Below are 17,207 nucleotides of genomic sequence, written 5' to 3'. Positions count from 1 at the left end.
ATTTAAGGCTATATCCATTCCAGCACTCGATATAGAAGCGCATCTTCTACTAGTTAAACAACAACTAGACAAGATCACCTCGGAAGCTGTCTTACGAATCGCCATTAGTTCAGTATATAGCGAGATCATTAAGCCACATTTCGAGCGATGAAGTCTAAAAAAAACCCAAGAAGAATAGGAAACTAAGTCCACTAAAGCGACATACCAACAGATTCGAAGAACGATACGGCGATATCAATAAGATTGAGAAACTACGCTTTTTCAGCGCCGCTCCCAATTGGGAGCCTCTTAAAACAATAATTTATAAGACCAAGAAAGCCGCCAAAGAACTGGCCAAAAGATCGATTGATAAGGGACACGCAATAATATACATAGACGGTAGCGGATCAATAAAAAGGTAAAAGCATCAGCTGTATCGTCAGACATTGGTTCTACTTTTAGTGTCTATCTGGGCCCAAGCGACTGGTATACGATATACTCGCGGAGCTCATGGTATTCTTCAAGCTCTAACTATGGCAGCCGTGTACCAAACAAGACTATAACTCAGCAGAGTTATAGTAAACACGGACAATCAAGCATCGATTCAGGCTATCGGAGACCCGGGTAAGCACTCGGGGTAGATCTATGTGATACAGGCAGTACAGATTATCGATTCGCTAAGGCATCTCGGGGTAGCAACAGAATTACACTGGATCCCGGCGTATATCGGTATCGATGGCAATGAATGGGCGGATAGGGAGGCGAAGAAGGCCACTGGCTGGCGAGAACGAGTGGTCCATAATAAAGAGTGAGGTAAACACTAACGAAACAGCCCAATTATCAGTTATACAGGTAAGAATAATATCGACGGTTAAGACAGCTATTAGAGACCACGTAATGGAACAATGAACTATCGAATGGGCTAACGAGAAGCGAGGCGGTATTCTTAGAAGGATCCAACCAACACCGTCAAAACAAATACAACTTCTGCATTCGAGAGTCAAGCGCGCCAAAACGTCGCTGATAACGTAAATAAGGACCGAGAAAATAGGTTTCAAGGCCTTTCTTTACAACCGATAAATACCGGATATAGAGGATAAAGAATACGAGTGTGGAGCGAAACAGACCCAGCATATCCTTCACGAATGTAGGCTATTCAGCAAGAAGCGAGGAATGCGGTGGGCCGAAGAAAGAAGAAGGTGAAAAAGGGGTTATTACTTATAAGGATATGCTAACAAAGCCACGCTACGCCTCTATGGCGGCGGACTTTATAAGGAGTACAGGGCTTATTGGGCAATATCAAGCCCTTGATGAGGACCAACAACAAGGATTCACTAGGGTGGGCGGTTAAAAAGAAGGACACGGTTAAGACGGGAGGGCCCCAGCGATGTAGGGTACACCCCTTCCCAAGGATCAAGTACCCAAGACGCAGAACCATGACGGTGACTTGTATAGCCTCATTTATTTGAGACCATATGATTGGCCGAAAGGATCAGATAGATTACGTAACTCGCATAGTCGGCCACTAGGGCAAGACTTCAGGGTAGTATGATGTAATCAATCAATCAAAATGAAGTCTTTTACTTGAAACGTGTCTGAAGCAGGGAGAGCGAGGTTCCTACTGTCGTACCTGTTCCAGTGCATTTCGAGGCAGACATAGCGAGGGTTTAGGCCCCTCTGATGCCTGGTCGAACGGCTCACCGGTGCTTGTTGGAGACGTTGCCACAATTCGTTCAATTCTACTCGGTAGGTAGACTCATCACTCGAAATCGGAAGATCAAAGCCACCGGCCGTTACGCTGTTTAGCTCATGTGCTCTTCGAACCGCCGTGCGATTTCGAGGGTCTCCCCATCCATCATACTGCCCCCTAGAAATGTAACACTAAAGGGTAATACACCTTCTGCGTCAGGCTTGCCCTGGAGCTCCGACACAGGACAGGTACCAGCGGGAACAGCTACAGCACATAGATCAAGAACATTGCCGAAATGTGAAAACTCGCCTAGCACGCTGTTCGTTGCCATTGGATCCGCGAGTACTTCCTCGACAGTCCAGTGCGTTGGAGCTGTTGGGACCACAAGTACATCTATGCCAGACGCGTCGTAGGCGAAGGTTTTTTCAGCTTTCCGAGTGTAAAACGCTTTTGCTTGTAGGTCTCTGTAAGCTTGTATCGCAGTGCTTTCCCTCGTTACGACATTTTCGAAGATATCTCGGATGACAGGATGGAGGTGATCCCGATTCTTCTCAAGCCAATCGTCAGGCAGACTAGCCAAGCGTTCTGAGACAAAAGAACCCTCATACAGGAGTTTACCTGCTTTCTCGAAAAAGCTCCAGTCTATTGGCCTCAAGATCCCACCCATAGCATGTAGACTCTGAACGCTTTCGTCGAACTTCCGACGGTAGGCTGGGTTGCAGATCGCTAGCGCTTCGAGCGGAGGAATGCCAAAAGTGAAGATCTTTGCCTGGGGCCCAGTGGAATTTATGTGTCTTTGGATCGGGACGGTCACCTTTGCGTAGGGGTCCTCTTCATCATATTTCGCACACAGATCCCATACAGTGCGAGCATCCGAGACATTTCCAGCAATGATGGCAACGCAGTCTAGTGAGAGACATGCTGGCGTCACTCCTTGGGCTGAGATCAATCCTCTAGTGGGCTTATAGCCCACAACTCCATTGAACGCAGCAGGGATCCTCCCGGATCCAGCCGTATCCGTGCCAAGCGAGAATGTTACTAGGCCAGCGCCAACACTGACACAGCTCCCAGAGGACGAGCCTCCGGAAATGTAGTCATGGTGGAGCATAGAGCGCGGGATTCCAAACGGAGACCGGCATCCAGTCAGGCCGGTCGCCAATTGATCAAGGTTGGTCTTGCCAATGAAGATCGCGCCTTGCTCTAACAGAAGGTCATATGCCAGAGCAGATTTCGATGGGACACGTGTCAATGGAGGACATGCGGTTGTAGTGGGGAGGCCAGCAATGTCGAAGCTATCTTTGACGCTAAAAGGCACACCAAAGAGTGGCGGAAGCCTTGAACGATCGGGCCAGTCGCTCAACAGCTTTCTTGCTCGCTCCAGCGCCGATGCCTCTGTCTCCAAATGAATCCAGACGGCAGGATCGACCTTCTTGTACCTTTGAACTCTGTCAAACACGATTTCGATCACAGTAACAGGCGACAGGCCTGTGCGGTACGCCTTTTGAAGGCTTGGGATACTCAGAACACCGTCAAAGTTTGCGGCAGTCTGGGCAGAAGTATTATCGCCAACGAATGCGAGCGACCGCGTGAACGACTCGAGAGTTTCCAGTAGAGGCTGTAGAGATGCAACGAATCCGAAAAGGCCTTCGCTCCAATGTATCATGTCGAGTACAGAAAGTTTGAACTCATCTTTGTAGCCGGCAGTGGCATCCTCGACTCCACCTGTCCACAATGTCAGCTCTTGGGTATCTCAAGAAAGCGAAAATCTTGAGGAAGCAGTCAAGTTAAGAGCCCAACACCCCTACTACCCGCCAGGTTACATGTCGTCTAAGCCTCAGACCCTCAGAAGAATGGGCCGGAGACCGAAGTGTATTGTCATACTGTAGAATGGCCAAGCCAATGAAGCACCGAAACAGTGGCTCGCTATTCAGAGGGACTATCAACCCGTACAATTTCCAAACGTAAAAGCTTGAAATCCAATCGCCTGAAACCCAGGAAGCAACATCTTTCAATGTCAATGAGCGTTATCAAGCTTACAGCACTCGAATCCACGGTCATTGGCTTCACGAAATGTTGTATCAAAGCAACATTCCGTAGTCACACCACAAATGATGAGATGTGTGATGGCCTTTGCTTTCAATCTGTCCATCAACTTGGTATTGAAGAAGGCTCCTCTTCCTGGTTTGTCTACTACGACTTCTCCGGGAACAGCGCGCAACTCATCGACAAAGTCGTGGCCGATTGCACCACGGACCAGCAGCCTTCCCATTTCTCCTTTGTCACCGATGACTTTTAAACCCTGTATTTTGTCACGAAAACCCTTTTGTCTGATCAACTTGTTGGATGGACAGTCTGATAGGTCGGGCTTGTGGCCCTCTCGAGTATGGAAAATAGGTAGATTGGCTTGACGGAATTTGTCGAGAAGCTTCTTGGTTGGAGCAATTGAAGCTTGGACGGCTTGAAGAGAACCAGCCTGTATTTCTCCGAAACCATTCGGGAGCAGGAAATCTCGCTGCATGTCTATGATGAGCAATGCCGTCTGCGTTGGGGGGAATGCAAAAGGGTATGGCTTCGCGTCGACGGTGAGCATTGTGGACAAAGATTTGGTACAATCCATAGTACTGGAATGGCGTCAACGTATAGCGGGTCTATCTCGTGAAGGTTAGTAGAGCCAGTCACACGAGGGACAAAATGCAGATGGAGTGCAAGAGAGTGGGCCCAGAGAAATAAAAAGCACCGCAACACCATTGTACCAGCGCCATTAGGAATCGAACCTAATACGAACTAAATACCTCCAACCACACCCAGTGGTACATGTCTCGGATAGAACAGATCAGCCAGAGTCCACAAATTGCACGGCCGGTATCTTGGAAAGCTCCGCCGTCCACAACGACGTAACAGCAGCTCTCGAGTCTGTCAATGCCTGTCTGGATGCGGCGACCGCACGGTCTACGAGGCTAATCATAGGATTTGCATATCTCAGGGAACTCGAACCCATACTCAAAAGAAAACATTGTTAGAACTATGGAGGCCTACAATATCCCGTTGCTGCCGTCTAACCAACAAATCAATCTACCAAAAACAGTCGCAAGACTGAACTGGGTTCCTTCACAAGACCACTCTTCTTCGTAGGCTCAGACAAGCTTGAGCACCATGATGAAAAGGAAGTTCGCATCGACCAGCGGCAGTGTAAGGCCGGTGACACAGTGCCAGGAAGCATGAGCAAGCCCAGAGACAACCCAACAATTGTAAAAATTGATTTAATCAATAAAAGGTCCGTAGACCAATTTCAGAGATTAAACTGAAAAGAACAGATACTACACTTGATCTAAGCCAAAAGGCAAAGAGAGCTAAGGAGGAAATTTGGGTCTGGGTTTCGAGGGAAATATATACTCCCTCGCTTAGCTAGCGGGCCGCCAAAATTTCACCTGCGCTACCCGGATTGCAAATTTCCATGTAGTCACCAGTAGGTTTCTTCGCTGGATCTTGAATCGAAGTATCACACAGTATGTCCTCCTTAACTAAGATACCACTGCAAATATCAGGCTACAACATACTTCCCCTGACTCTCCCACCACTGCCCTCCTTCCCTGAAGCTGCAACCCATTACCTCTACCTGGTACCGCATCAGCCAAAGATCCCTACGCCTACTGCCTCGCGATCACTGTTCCTGGTCAATGTACCATTCGACTCGACTGAACTTCACATTAAGCTTTTATTCTCAACCCAGATAGGACTACCTGCCGGGAGGATCGAAGATGTACAATTCGAGGGCCAGAGGAGAAGAGGCAGCGGCACGGACCAAGCATCCAGTCCAAAGGCCTCTCAAAATAAGAAAAGCAAAAAGAGAAAACGTGGAAGTAGTGGAGGCATCATAGAAGACATGGAAGGCGCAGCACTGCCACCTGTTTGGGATCGCGACCTGCAAACCAACGGTCTCACAGCCGTCGTTTTATTCGTCGATCGAGCAAGTATGGACGCGGCCTTGAAAGCAGTCAAATCGATACGAAAAGAGCGCAAGGAACCTCTTTGGGGTGAAGGATTGGAAGGCAAAGTTCCAGCGTTGGGATCTGCGAGTCGGTCCCTTATCATCTACGATCTGCTAACGAACTCATGCTGATATTGATATAATCATAGGATATCTTAATCACCACAGCCTCACCTACCCCAACAAAGCCCAACTCCTCGAATCCGTCAACAATTACATGACACGTTTCGCCAGCAAAGAAGCCTCCCAAGCCCGATCCCTGGCTAGGCAAAGACAAGTGGCTGATGCCGATGGCTTCATTACTGTTACAAGAGGGGGGAGGACGAATCCCGCACGACAAGAAGTGGCTCAAGAGCAAGCTGAGAAGCAGAAGGAGAAACAAAAGGAATTGGATGATTTCTATAGGTTCCAGTCGAGGGAGAAGAGGAAGCAGAGGGCGGGCGAATTAGTGAGGAAGTTTGAGGAGGATAAGGAGAAGGTTAGGAAAATGAGAGAAAGAAGGGGAAGATTCAGGGTAGGTCCTTGTTATAGTTCATCCATTTCCCTGCTCGTATGCTGAAGATGGTGTACAGCCTGAATAAGCCACGTCCAGCACATCCCACTCCGAGTATCGAGAACCGCCGTCGTGTCAGTCTATGAGACCAGTGATCTAGCCCAGAAATAGAACACAGCCCACCAAACGAGTTGAGGATGTTGAAGATAATTCTGCCCTGGCACATTCCTACCTGGTGAGTCCTCTGACTACGAGCGGAACCGCAGCAGCTTCTTCACCGTTATCGTGCACACGACATGATGAGTCCCGCTGGGGCCATAGGAACGCCTTGCAATGCAAATGGCATTTGGCGCAATATGTCTACAAAACCAGCTTCACAAATCTTCTCAAACCTCTGAGACCTGTGCCTTCCAATGTTATTTCATTATTCTGCTGTTCCTCGATCAATCACTGAGAAGGAGGGATCGAGGCGAGATCTCGAGGTACTTGGCTAATCTCCGGGACCAGGACAAGTTTCAAATGGTTAGATGCTTGACGCAATCCGAATATGAGGAGGGCAAGGCATCGTCTCACGTGCAACCAATCGATTATTTAGTCCGTGGTTGCGAAATCCCTACACTTTACAAAATTCCGCAGGCGTCAAGCAGTTTACAGCGTTAATAGCAAGCAGCGATCGCAAACGCGGTGATAATGCCGGCTGCGCACTTCGGAACAATTGGGTGATAGATCGCAGGATCTTTTTCAAGTGTGTGCTGGAGCGACTGAATTACCCGGTCAAACCGTCAAAGTGTCAAACCATATCTAGGCAGGGCAAAGCTATGTTCTCGGAACATTGTCAAAGTCAAGCAATTGTGAAGATTCCACCTCGTCTTTCTGACTTGAAACAGCTGTTGTCCGCCGAACAAGGTTACCACGCCGAAACTCGCTGCACTAGTGCCACCTGAATTGTGGCACATTCATGTTTGAGACGACAACGCCCCTTCCACCTCCAACAAAGGCCCAAGACTTACAGATCGTCGAGATGCGGCCAAGGATCGAAATACCATGCAGCAGTCCCTCAACTACCGGCGTGGCTCATCAGATTGGATGGATGTTAGGTAGCGTTCGCTCTCGAAATGCGAGACATTAGATTCGAACAATATTGGAGGGACGTCGTCCCAGATTCCAAACATTGCAATCTACTACACCGTTGCACGTGTGACAGTGGCCGCCTGGTAGGTGGTCACCGAAGGCGACTGACGGAAGGTGCGCCATTCGCTGTTGGTATGGGGTGGCTTCACCATATCTATAACCTCCCAGCGATCCTCCCGTTGTTCCTTCATCCTCTCCAACTTTCTTACTCAACCCACTGTCTCTTTCTGTTTGCATTTCTGCTGTACCTACTATCATTCCCTCCTTCAGCCCAGAGCATTGATCTCCTATTTCTGTGTCTTTCTTCAATTTTATTCCCTTCTTACAACGATCGTCCAGAATGTATTTGCAGTATATTGTGGCCGCTACGGCTACGGTGTTGATCACAGTTTCCTCGTGAGTACCAAGTTGTTTCTCACCCATGCTTGAACAATATGCCGACGTGGGGTGCCAGGTTTCCACATGACCAGGGCAAAAGGCAACTTGGCTATCAGGATCCCGTCGTGACCCCTACAGTCTCTTCATTCGAATTCTCCACCACGGCAATGACTGAATCGACGACGCCCAAGACGCACGCAACGAAATCCAAGCAGCCTAAGCCGACCCATACTCACAAAGCCTCGAAGCATGCATCCACCAAGACTGGAAGCTACACTCTTATAGGTTCCTTCGGCGAGGCTGGAACAAGCGTCCCGCCATTCTTGGGAACCAATCCGTAAGCAGAGCAGTCCTTGTACATTGAAAACAAACCTGACAGTTTTTCCTAGATATGGCTCTTATCCTACCGGGTAATTTTCTCTTTTCGTGTTTAGAATCTGAAGTCTCATCTACAAAAAATTTGCATTTCTACCAAAGCGTCTCATCCACCCCACAATCCCTAAGCGCTCACTACTCGTCACCGGACTAACATTCTCCCAGCACAAATCCGCTCGGCTCTTGCTACCTTGGAACAGCCTATGGCTGCACATCCGGCGGTACAGGCCGTCTCAGCCCGACCATCAAGTCGCCACCTCCTATCTATCCGAACACAACGTCAACCAGCATTTCTTCAGCGAATCTCAGAACGACAACTCAATCATCCCTCTCAACCCCCTCCATCTCAACAGCATCGAGCCCAAAGACCGAGCTTCCACATGGGCCCCCACCTCACGGACCTCCCCCCCATGGACCACCTGGTGGACCCTCAGCCTCTCCCGCTTCCTCTCTCAGCGCCCTCGAGGCTGGTGTCGTGGCGTCTCCCACTACATCCGGCGCTGGCATTGTCACCTACCAGAATCTCGTCGGTTACCCAATCGAATCCGGCGCCGTCCCTCCCTCCAGCACAGTATTCGCCGGCGGCCCTCCTCAAGGTCCCCCACCAGGTCCTCCCGCCAGGCCTCCCTTTTGTCCACCACCCGTCACCATCACATCCACAAGTACGGCTACCGTGACAGTTACGGAACCAGCCCCCACGGCTCCCCTGACTACGCCGACCACGATTCAACTGTCGACGGCGCCCTTCGGGCTGGGGAACGGCACCGCTTTCCACGGGCCCACGGGTGGAACGGGCACGGGGATGCACATGGTGACCATCCGCACAACCGTCTCTGCCAAAAATTCTGCCAAGAGCTCCGGCAACATCTCTTCTCAACCTTCGACACTGACCTCCGCCACGACGTCCGGCATTGCTGCTGGCAAGGCTTCTGACAAGTCCTCGACCTCTGCCACAAGATCTGCCGCAGCTGTTGCCCTCTCGGCATACAGTTAGGAACACGGACATACTGAAGGTGCTATGGAAAATCTAGTCAATGGGCGCTGTGGGGTACGAGAGCGCTGGGGGGATATGCGCTTGGATTTTTGTCGCTAGGGAAAGGCGCAGGTGCTTTGTCCGGTCTGTCTAGTGCGGATTGCTGGGCTTGTGGGCAAGATTGGGCCGCCTCTCGTTGGGACCAGGCTTTCCAGGAGGTTGAGCGCTTACCTTCTTTCGGCAGCGGTATGGATGCAAGCTAGAATTGGTTTCTTCCGTGTTTCGTGTATGCACATTTATACCGTCGGGTGCTACACTGGCTCAATCAGAGCTCGTATCGTTGCCGAGCGTGAATGAGTAATATCTTCCTTTACTTACATTCTGACAGGGCAATATTCCCACTGAATTTCCGTAGGGCCTCTTAGGGTATCGATACTTGCGCTACTGGGCAACCAGAGCTGTTTCATTCGCAGAAGCTTTGATACATCATGAGGAAGGATGTGGACTTGACGCATCAATACTGCTCTATCTACACCATACTTCTCCAACTGATGAACAACCGACTGGATCCGATCCGTTGCTTTTCATCCGACGGGGATGTGACACCTACCTCAACAGCCAACCACACCTCTTCAACCATGGCAAATCTTCGACAAGAGAATTGTCAGTACAAGCTCACTCGTCCTTCGAGGCAGCTCCAGTCATCATGGCAGCACCCAACATATCCATTATCTTGGGTATTCCAATCGAGCACACTCCGGTGCTCATCTGGGCGGTTCAATGGTGGGCATGACCTGGGGCGCCTCGCTCGCAAGCCATCGTGTGTCAGGATGTGTGACGGTGGGAAAACGTCATTCGACCGCCATACATCCACGCGCTGCTTTATTCCATCGTACGTTCCGGCACGAGTCCGATTTTGAGATATGGTCTGTCGGAACCAGCGTGGTTTAGCACGTCCTAGGCCGATATACCGTGGAACCTGGCCTCTACGACGCCATGGGTCAAGAAGCTGCGAAACACTACGACGAACACGCTAACATTTTCCGTGTGGAGTCGCTTGCTGGTCGCTTTTTGGGGTCCTTTATGAAGAATTTGAATGGGGTTCGTATTCACCGAAACTTCGTCATGCTCACTGCCGTCTACAGGCCATCGAGTCAATCGCACCCACGATGCGTCTATTCGTTACGCAGCAGATGTTCGAGCCCATCGTCTGCAAAAAGGTTGCCGAAGAGGACGGTGATCTTCGGTTTCCTTCCGAATTGATTGGTTTTCAGCAAGATGTAGACGGTGTGACTGCCCTCGTGAGAAATACAGAGACCGGCGGAAAGACCGTCATTAGATCAAGGTACCTAATTGCAGCTGACGGTAATCGCTCAATGGTGAGGGAAAAGCTTGGTATTGGCTTTGAAAGCCACGGCCTCCTTTCACATTCGATTACCATTTACTTCGATATGGACGTTGGAAAATATGTGAAAGGCAGTTATAACGGTGTGATCTATGTCAATAATGACACCGTGCGAAGCTTGTTTCGCATCGACAAGAGTGGACCGGAGGGCTTTTTCGTTATTAACACTTCGGGAGAGCGTGGCACGGAACGGAGTAGATATCCTGATGATATCCTCACCGACGAGGGTGCCCAAGAAATGCTCCGCGCTGCTGTTGGCAACGACAATGAATTCAAAATCACGCTCATCTCCCCATGGCGGGCTGTCTGTGATAACGCCGAAAGATACCCCCAAGGCCGTGTTTTACTCGTTGGTGATGCGGCCGCAACCGTGACGCCAAATGGCGGCTTTTCTGCAGACAGCCATAATCGAAGAGCCGGTGAGTGCCATTTCATCCCTTGGCTCTATTGCACGCCACATCGTAGTCAATGTCCCAGGCCATGCGGACAACATCCCGGTTGCAGATCTTTTCGGTCATTGTCTCGTTCTCCTCACGGGTTCCAAGGGTCAAGAGTGGGCCTCGGCTGCTACTCGCCTCAGATCGGAGACTACGTTGCCCGAAATTCGAGTGTACAGCGTTTCCAGTGATCTCTTTTGCACGAAATACTGCATAACTGCATCTGGAGCTGTCCTCATACGCCCCGACGGCTTCGTAGCCTAGCGAGAGCGTCACGCCGCCATGCAAAGGTCGTACCTGATCCGAGCACTACGCTTCGGGCGGTAATACGAAAGTTCTTGTACCTCGAGCCTGTCGCGGCAACGCAGAAGAATACTCCACAGGCCAAGGTGGAGGCATTTTTGTGGACCAGCGCATTACACGTCAGGGAAAAAGCTGTCAAAGCAGAAATAGGTGAACTAAAGGGGAGGTTGGAGCAGCTGGACGAGCACCTAAAGGATTTGAGGCGCTTGGGAGAGCTGCAGAATGAGATGGCCCTGCTGGCCATGAAGACGGTGTTGTGAGCAGAGAAGCCTCCAGAGTATCCTACGTCCGACTGCCAAGGCGCAAGCAAGAACTGAAGAGCCAAGTGTCAATGATATCCTGACTCAGCCCACGCATTAATGCTTGACGAGCCAAAAGATGAAGTCTTGCAGCTGAGCAAATCAGCACGAACATCCTCTTAATTCTTATCCCACGTCGATTCTTGTCGCCTAGGATTCGTGCGCCGCGGGTCTTGCAGTCAGAGATGCATTCCGGACCGTGCCACTGAGTGCAGAATTTGATACCACGAAGGCGCCAGCGGATACCTATTGCTCGAGAAAAATACCATCACCTACCGTTTGCGCGTGTTTAACATTCTGGTCCCAATCCAAGCCAGGCTCATACAAAACTACAGCCAATTTCTCGTTGGAACCCGCTTGAGTGTGAGCAGGGTATGCTGAATGCTATTGTTTGCAAACTATTTGTAACTTACCAGTGTTAGCATGTCCGCCAGTTCCAGTATCTCCGTACCCAGTGCACCTTCTTTCTACGTTGTCAGCATCCATAGCAGCCCATCGATACCACCCCCTGTCACTCAAGAAGACGGCATCTGGGCGCTTGATGGGGAAGATGCCGACGGTACACTGTTGTTGATACACTAGTAGCAGTAATGAGTAGGTGATCAACAACAATTGATTGAGAGAGTCGACCTGAGAATCAATTAGTTAATTGCTTTTCGGTGGGGTGGTCCGGGTGGATACACGTTCTAATTCCGCGGAAAATCGATAGTCTCTCCACGTTCCAACCATGATGTCTGCCGGCCATCTGGTAATACTAGAAAGGTTAGAAAAATGGATTCGATCATCTCGGCGACGAAGAAAGGTATATGAGGCCTCGCTGCAAGCTATCGCGGTTACTTTCCCGTATACACCACCGCAGACGGGAATGTTTGAGCTCCTGGCCATGACTAGATGGAGATTGATGATCTGAAGGAGAGACACGAGGACCGCGGAAAGAGGTTTCAGGACGAATGAAAAAGTGTAGAAAAGAAAGGGTAATCAGAGGAGAGTCCCAAGCAACGCGTTTTGAAGATATTAGGATCAATCCTCGATCTCGATGGAATTTTGGCGCTGCTGCTCTTTGAGACGACAAGGGATCAGTTCTTGCGGTTGAGCACGCAGTGAGATTCATATCCTGTTTGTTGTTGGCAACGGTGTCTCACAAAGTCCTGATCAAGCTGATGCACTCCGGTGCTCGATGACCAAACCACCAAGAGATCGTTCGGCCTTTCCACCAATGGCTTGCACAAACAAAGATGTGCAACACCAAGATCTTCGACCTCGGGCAACTCAAAACAAACTTGGGAATCAGCATTGGCGGCAGAAGGGTGACTCAGGCCTCGGATGTATTTCACGATTCTAGTATCGAACGTTGTCTGCGCTCAAGTGCGACATTTCTCATGACAATTGGTCCGACTCATCAACCCTTCTCGTGGTTTTCAGCCGGCTCATCAGTCAAGATTGACTCGAATGACATATTCCGCAATCTAGGATTCATCATGTTCCAAGCTTGATTGCGGTATATCTAGTATCCTCTTTGCGTATGTAGTCCCCAACATCTGAAATGGGAACGCAGCGATGAACGTGCCACGCATTGGTATTTTGGGTCATTGGTATATCTTTGTACAGGTAACCAGCGCTATAGATTAGTACGGTCGGTAGGGGAGTGTAAACAAACTTCATGGGCCATGCTGTCAGGTCGCTAGCGTAGACCTAACGACAGGGATCAGAGATTCGCGTCGTTGCGACTCGCGACGTCCATCTCACCGTACTGCACTCTGGATCACCCTCATCCTCGACCATGAGTGACACGCACATCGATGACCGAAGCGATGCCCGATTGAGGGAAGCCATCGAAAGATTGCCCGATAAAGAGCGGGCTAAAGGTATCAGCTTCTTCGAGCAACATAAAAACGCTCAGGCAGTCTACGATGCCCTTGACAGCTCAGTCTCCTCTTCTTCATCAGAGAATATTACGGATACGTTGTTACGGATGATGCGGTTACGGGAGAAGGCCATTGAGGTGGAGCAAAATCCTACACCAAGCTTCAAGGGTGCTCTCGACCAATACACCTTCGCACAGACCCCATCGCCAAACAGACGCGTCACAAGATGGTTGAGTTCGATTGAGACATCTCCTACACCTGCGGTTACGTCAACCTGCAAAGTCCCTACCCCAGCTATGTCTTCGCCTACCCGGAAAGCATCATCTCGAGCAACCTCACTGAAACGCAAAGCTACCGAGCCTGCCTCTGCTTCGCCCTCTCCCTCGAAAAAGAAGAAGCGCCCGTCCTCATCCTACGCCCCGCCGTCAAAATACGCCTATCTAACCAACCACCTCACCGACTCCCTTGCCCCAAACTTGATCTGCATATTCATCGGCGTCAATCCGGGCATACGCACTGCAACCACCGGCCACGCATACTCCCATCCATCCAATCTCTTTTGGAAACTCGCTTATAGCTCAGGCTGTACGCCGCGCCTTTGCAGGCCGGAAGAGGATCAAGATCTACCGCGATTGTACGCGTTGGGACATACGAATATCGTGAGCAGACCTACGAAGGATGCGGGGGAACTGAGTAAGAGCGAGATGGACGAAGGCGTGGCAATTTTGGAGGAGAAGATTAGGAAATGGAGGCCGGAGAGTGTGGCAATTGTAGGGAAGAGTATTTGGGAGAGTGTTTGGAGAGTTAGGCACAAAAAGAAGTGTGGAAAGGATGATTTTAGGTATGGGTGGCAGGATGATTCAGAGAGGATGGGTATTGTGGGGGTTGAGGGTGAAGAGGGATGGCCTGGGGCGAGGGTTTTTGTGACGACTACTACTAGTGGGTTGGCTGCTGGGATGAGGCCGCATGAGAAGGAAGAGGTATGGAGAGGATTGGGAGAGTGGGTGAAGAGGAGGAGGATAGAGAAGGGGATACCTGATGAGGGGGGCTTGAAGCTCGAAGTGGTCGGGGATGGTGAAGGTATGGAGGCTGTGAAGGAAGAGGTGGAGGAAGCTATGGAGACATGAAGTAACACTAAGAAGCCTGGTGTCAGGATGCACTCGAAAGTTCATTGGCTGCAAGCTAGGTCTTCTCGTATCGTGAGCTCGGTGCTTGTGAGTGACGGGTGCATGCTGCCAATACCGGTGTCACTGTCGTGTCTCCCTTAAGCCTGCCGAAAGTCTCCTAGCTAGTCATCCTCAGCTAAATTACATCTATGTGATAAAATCCCCCTATTGTATTTCAACTCTTCATCTGTGGAGCAAATCCAATACTTCTCCGCCTTCATGAAGGAACACTTCTCTCCATGTGTGCCTACTCATCGGTACACTTCACCCGGAAACCCCAGAACTCATCGCTCCCCGCATATCTAGGCGGTATCGTATTAATCTGATATATTACTGAGTTAACGATATAAGAGAAGAATCTACTACGACGGTTATAACTAAATTACTATAGTTAACTATTGATGGAAGATCGGACGATATATATTTAGACGAATTGAAATCGTTCGATATCTTACTCTGACAGCTATTTCACCATTCGAAAGATTTCACTGCGATAGAAGATATTGTAGGATTCACACCACTAATTAGCACGATGTCTTCATTTTTTTCCGGCATTTAAAAAATCATGCATACATACTTGATACTTCCTGCCATGAGGACATAGCCTTTCTCTATTTTTTTGTAGATATTTATTACGGAGAATCCTCCATATAGGCCCACTAGTACCAATTAGGCCTTAGCGCGCCTCCATACTGCACATATCTGCCTATCGCTTGTATATAGTCAGATTTTTCAGTACCTTAGTGCTTAGCCACAAACTATCCGTCGCAAATATTTTGATTCTTCAATGAGCTTCGACGACTACACTCTCTCACGGTGACTCTCTGACAGCAATCTCAAAAGACAAAGGACAGTTATGGGCTCTGTACTTAGCTGCTTAGAAGCCGACAAGAGGAGGAAAGAGAAAAAAATGGCACAATTCGCGGAGACGAAACGTGGACAGCGCGTGATGAACTCAAATCGGATGGTGCGGTACAGAGAGAAGCGGTTGAAAGCCATGCAACCAGATGTCGAACTCCGCCTTAGGGAGGAAGAAGATCACACAAAGGGTCAACAGGTTTGGTTCTCTCGGTATATATACAACGGGCGGTTGAGACACTGGGTCCTTATGACGCACGGCAACAAGTATGAGCTGCGCCTCGGTGAGAATGTTGGCCAAGAGAATGGGGAAGAACCCCCAGGAGAATCAAAGTTCACCTACCACATGACGCCTTTCACGATCGAAGAAGAGAAAAGAAAAGCAGCACTGGCTGAGAGCAGCTTGCCTGATGTAGACGGCTTCTATGTCTGCTTGATCGGCTGGACTACCAAGACCAAGGACGAAGTCGACCTTGCATGCAGGTCCGCATCTCAAAGTTTCGGAGAGTATCACCTCTTGTGGAAGAACTGTCAACACTTCCTTCGCATACTAGCGGATCAAATCTTAGCCACCAAAGCAGCCGACTACCCCTGGTTCAAATCCAACACGAAAACCAAGTACCAGAAGACGCAGTCCTTGATGCCCCCGCCCCTGGAGTTCTTGTTGAAAATGCAGCTCCAGATGACGGCCCAGATGCAGGCGCAGGTTCAGAACCAGATCCAACTCCAGACTCAAAATCAGACTCAAAATCAGATTCAGAACCAGATTCAGATGCAGGTTCAGAACCAAATTCAGAACCAGATTCAGATGCAGATTCAGAACCAGATTCAAATGCAAGTCCAGAACCAGATTACAATGCAAACCGCTGGGTGATAGGTGCGCACAGAGACAGATTGGGTTTGGAAAGACGGTGCAAGCGGTCTATTTTACTTTCGGCGCCCGAACTATACTTGAGAATTCAACTTAGTGCTTGCCGCCTTGACTACTCGGTGCAACGACTTGCGTGTTAATCTCAGCTCCTTTATCAAGCAGCATCTGCACCACTTTATTATCACCTCTATATGACGCCGCCTACAAAGAAAAGTAATTCGGGGCAAGAAGAAAATCCATCATCCAGTCATTGTTGGGGAAACCGACCGGAAAACCTTCAGGAAGAGGAGCCACATCTGCATCCTGCAGCGTTGAAATGGTGGAGACCATGTAGCTGTCCGGCCCGAGCTTTTCCTCCTGATCATGTCGGATAGATCGAAACTTCTTGGCAGTTGGGGAGAAGATGTCTCCTTCGGTGCTGCCATTATTGTCTAACCTAGGAAAGGTTGCCACTTGATCCATATTGTTGATTACCTGACCCAAGATGAGGAGCAGATCTGCAGTCTCTTGGGCACCCTTCTTGTCCCAAGCAGGATCGTTAAGAGTCGAGAGCCTGTGCAGGGTGACTAGAGAATGTACGAGTTGTGAGAATATGGAAAAGGGAAATACAATGTAGTCGATGGGTAGAATTGTGAAGAAGACCTCAAACCAGGACTTTGTTGACTCAACGCATGCGTAAATACATTTCACTTGCTTGAAGTTTGAGTGGTTGGAAATAATCGGCGCTTGGGAGAGAGCAATTTCATTGACCGTCAGCTCTGTTGCTGTAGAGGTGTGCAAGCACAACCTCTGCCAAATCGTCAGAGAGGACAACAGGTACTTGGTGAATGATAGCTTACCATTGCGCTGCAATCGAGGCAAAAGAATTTTCTCGATTTCTTGCAACTGCGAGTGGAGGGCTTGTAGACAGGAAGATAGTGGCGCCTTATAGTGCTAATCGGTTTCCATTGCTCCATCATTCCAAGTGCCCAGTGTCACTTTTTCAACAATCACCTG

At 49.6% G+C, this 17,207-nt stretch overlaps 7 protein-coding genes across 7 annotated transcripts; 5 read left to right on the top strand and 2 right to left on the bottom strand.

The window, feature by feature from the left end:
* Positions 1-1,781: 1,781 nt before the first annotated feature.
* Positions 1,782-4,259, bottom strand: HO173_004455 (uncharacterized protein; the record flags this gene model as incomplete). Its single annotated transcript, XM_037306379.1, has 2 exons — positions 1,782-3,391; positions 3,707-4,259. The coding sequence occupies 2 exons, from the start codon at positions 4,257-4,259 to the stop codon at positions 1,782-1,784; spliced, it is 2,163 nt and encodes a 720-aa protein (XP_037166889.1).
* A 918-nt stretch (positions 4,260-5,177) lies between these two features.
* On the top strand, positions 5,178-6,238 carry HO173_004454 (uncharacterized protein; the record flags this gene model as incomplete). The annotated part of the gene is made up of 3 exons (XM_037306378.1): positions 5,178-5,745; positions 5,807-6,171; positions 6,230-6,238. The coding sequence occupies 3 exons, from the start codon at positions 5,178-5,180 to the stop codon at positions 6,236-6,238; spliced, it is 942 nt and encodes a 313-aa protein (XP_037166888.1).
* A 1,477-nt stretch (positions 6,239-7,715) lies between these two features.
* Positions 7,716-9,028, top strand: HO173_004453 (uncharacterized protein; the record flags this gene model as incomplete). The annotated part of the gene is made up of 3 exons (XM_037306377.1): positions 7,716-7,996; positions 8,049-8,069; positions 8,200-9,028. 3 exons carry the CDS (start codon positions 7,716-7,718, stop codon positions 9,026-9,028), a joined length of 1,131 nt encoding a protein of 376 aa, XP_037166887.1.
* A 975-nt stretch (positions 9,029-10,003) lies between these two features.
* HO173_004452 (uncharacterized protein) lies at positions 10,004-11,412 on the top strand (the record flags this gene model as incomplete). The annotated part of the gene is made up of 4 exons (XM_037306376.1): positions 10,004-10,108; positions 10,153-10,831; positions 10,890-11,022; positions 11,109-11,412. 4 exons carry the CDS (start codon positions 10,004-10,006, stop codon positions 11,410-11,412), a joined length of 1,221 nt encoding a protein of 406 aa, XP_037166886.1.
* A 1,819-nt stretch (positions 11,413-13,231) lies between these two features.
* On the top strand, positions 13,232-14,443 carry HO173_004451 (uncharacterized protein; the record flags this gene model as incomplete). The annotated part of the gene is made up of 1 exon (XM_037306375.1): positions 13,232-14,443. One exon carries the CDS (start codon positions 13,232-13,234, stop codon positions 14,441-14,443), a length of 1,212 nt encoding a protein of 403 aa, XP_037166885.1.
* An 895-nt stretch (positions 14,444-15,338) lies between these two features.
* On the top strand, positions 15,339-16,214 carry HO173_004450 (uncharacterized protein; the record flags this gene model as incomplete). Its single annotated transcript, XM_037306374.1, has 1 exon — positions 15,339-16,214. The coding sequence occupies one exon, from the start codon at positions 15,339-15,341 to the stop codon at positions 16,212-16,214; it is 876 nt and encodes a 291-aa protein (XP_037166884.1).
* Positions 16,215-16,412: 198 nt separating this feature from the next.
* HO173_004449 (uncharacterized protein) lies at positions 16,413-17,053 on the bottom strand (the record flags this gene model as incomplete). The annotated part of the gene is made up of 2 exons (XM_037306373.1): positions 16,413-17,000; positions 17,051-17,053. 2 exons carry the CDS (start codon positions 17,051-17,053, stop codon positions 16,413-16,415), a joined length of 591 nt encoding a protein of 196 aa, XP_037166883.1.
* Between the last annotated feature and the right edge of the window lie 154 nt (positions 17,054-17,207).

Source organism: Letharia columbiana (assembly GCF_014066305.1).
Source record: "Letharia columbiana isolate WasteWater2 chromosome Unknown Sc0000011_s2, whole genome shotgun sequence".
Classification (NCBI taxonomy): domain Eukaryota; kingdom Fungi; phylum Ascomycota; class Lecanoromycetes; order Lecanorales; family Parmeliaceae; genus Letharia; species Letharia columbiana.
The sequence above is the reverse complement of the archived record's forward strand: the minus strand, read 5'-3'. Positions and strand labels throughout refer to the sequence as shown.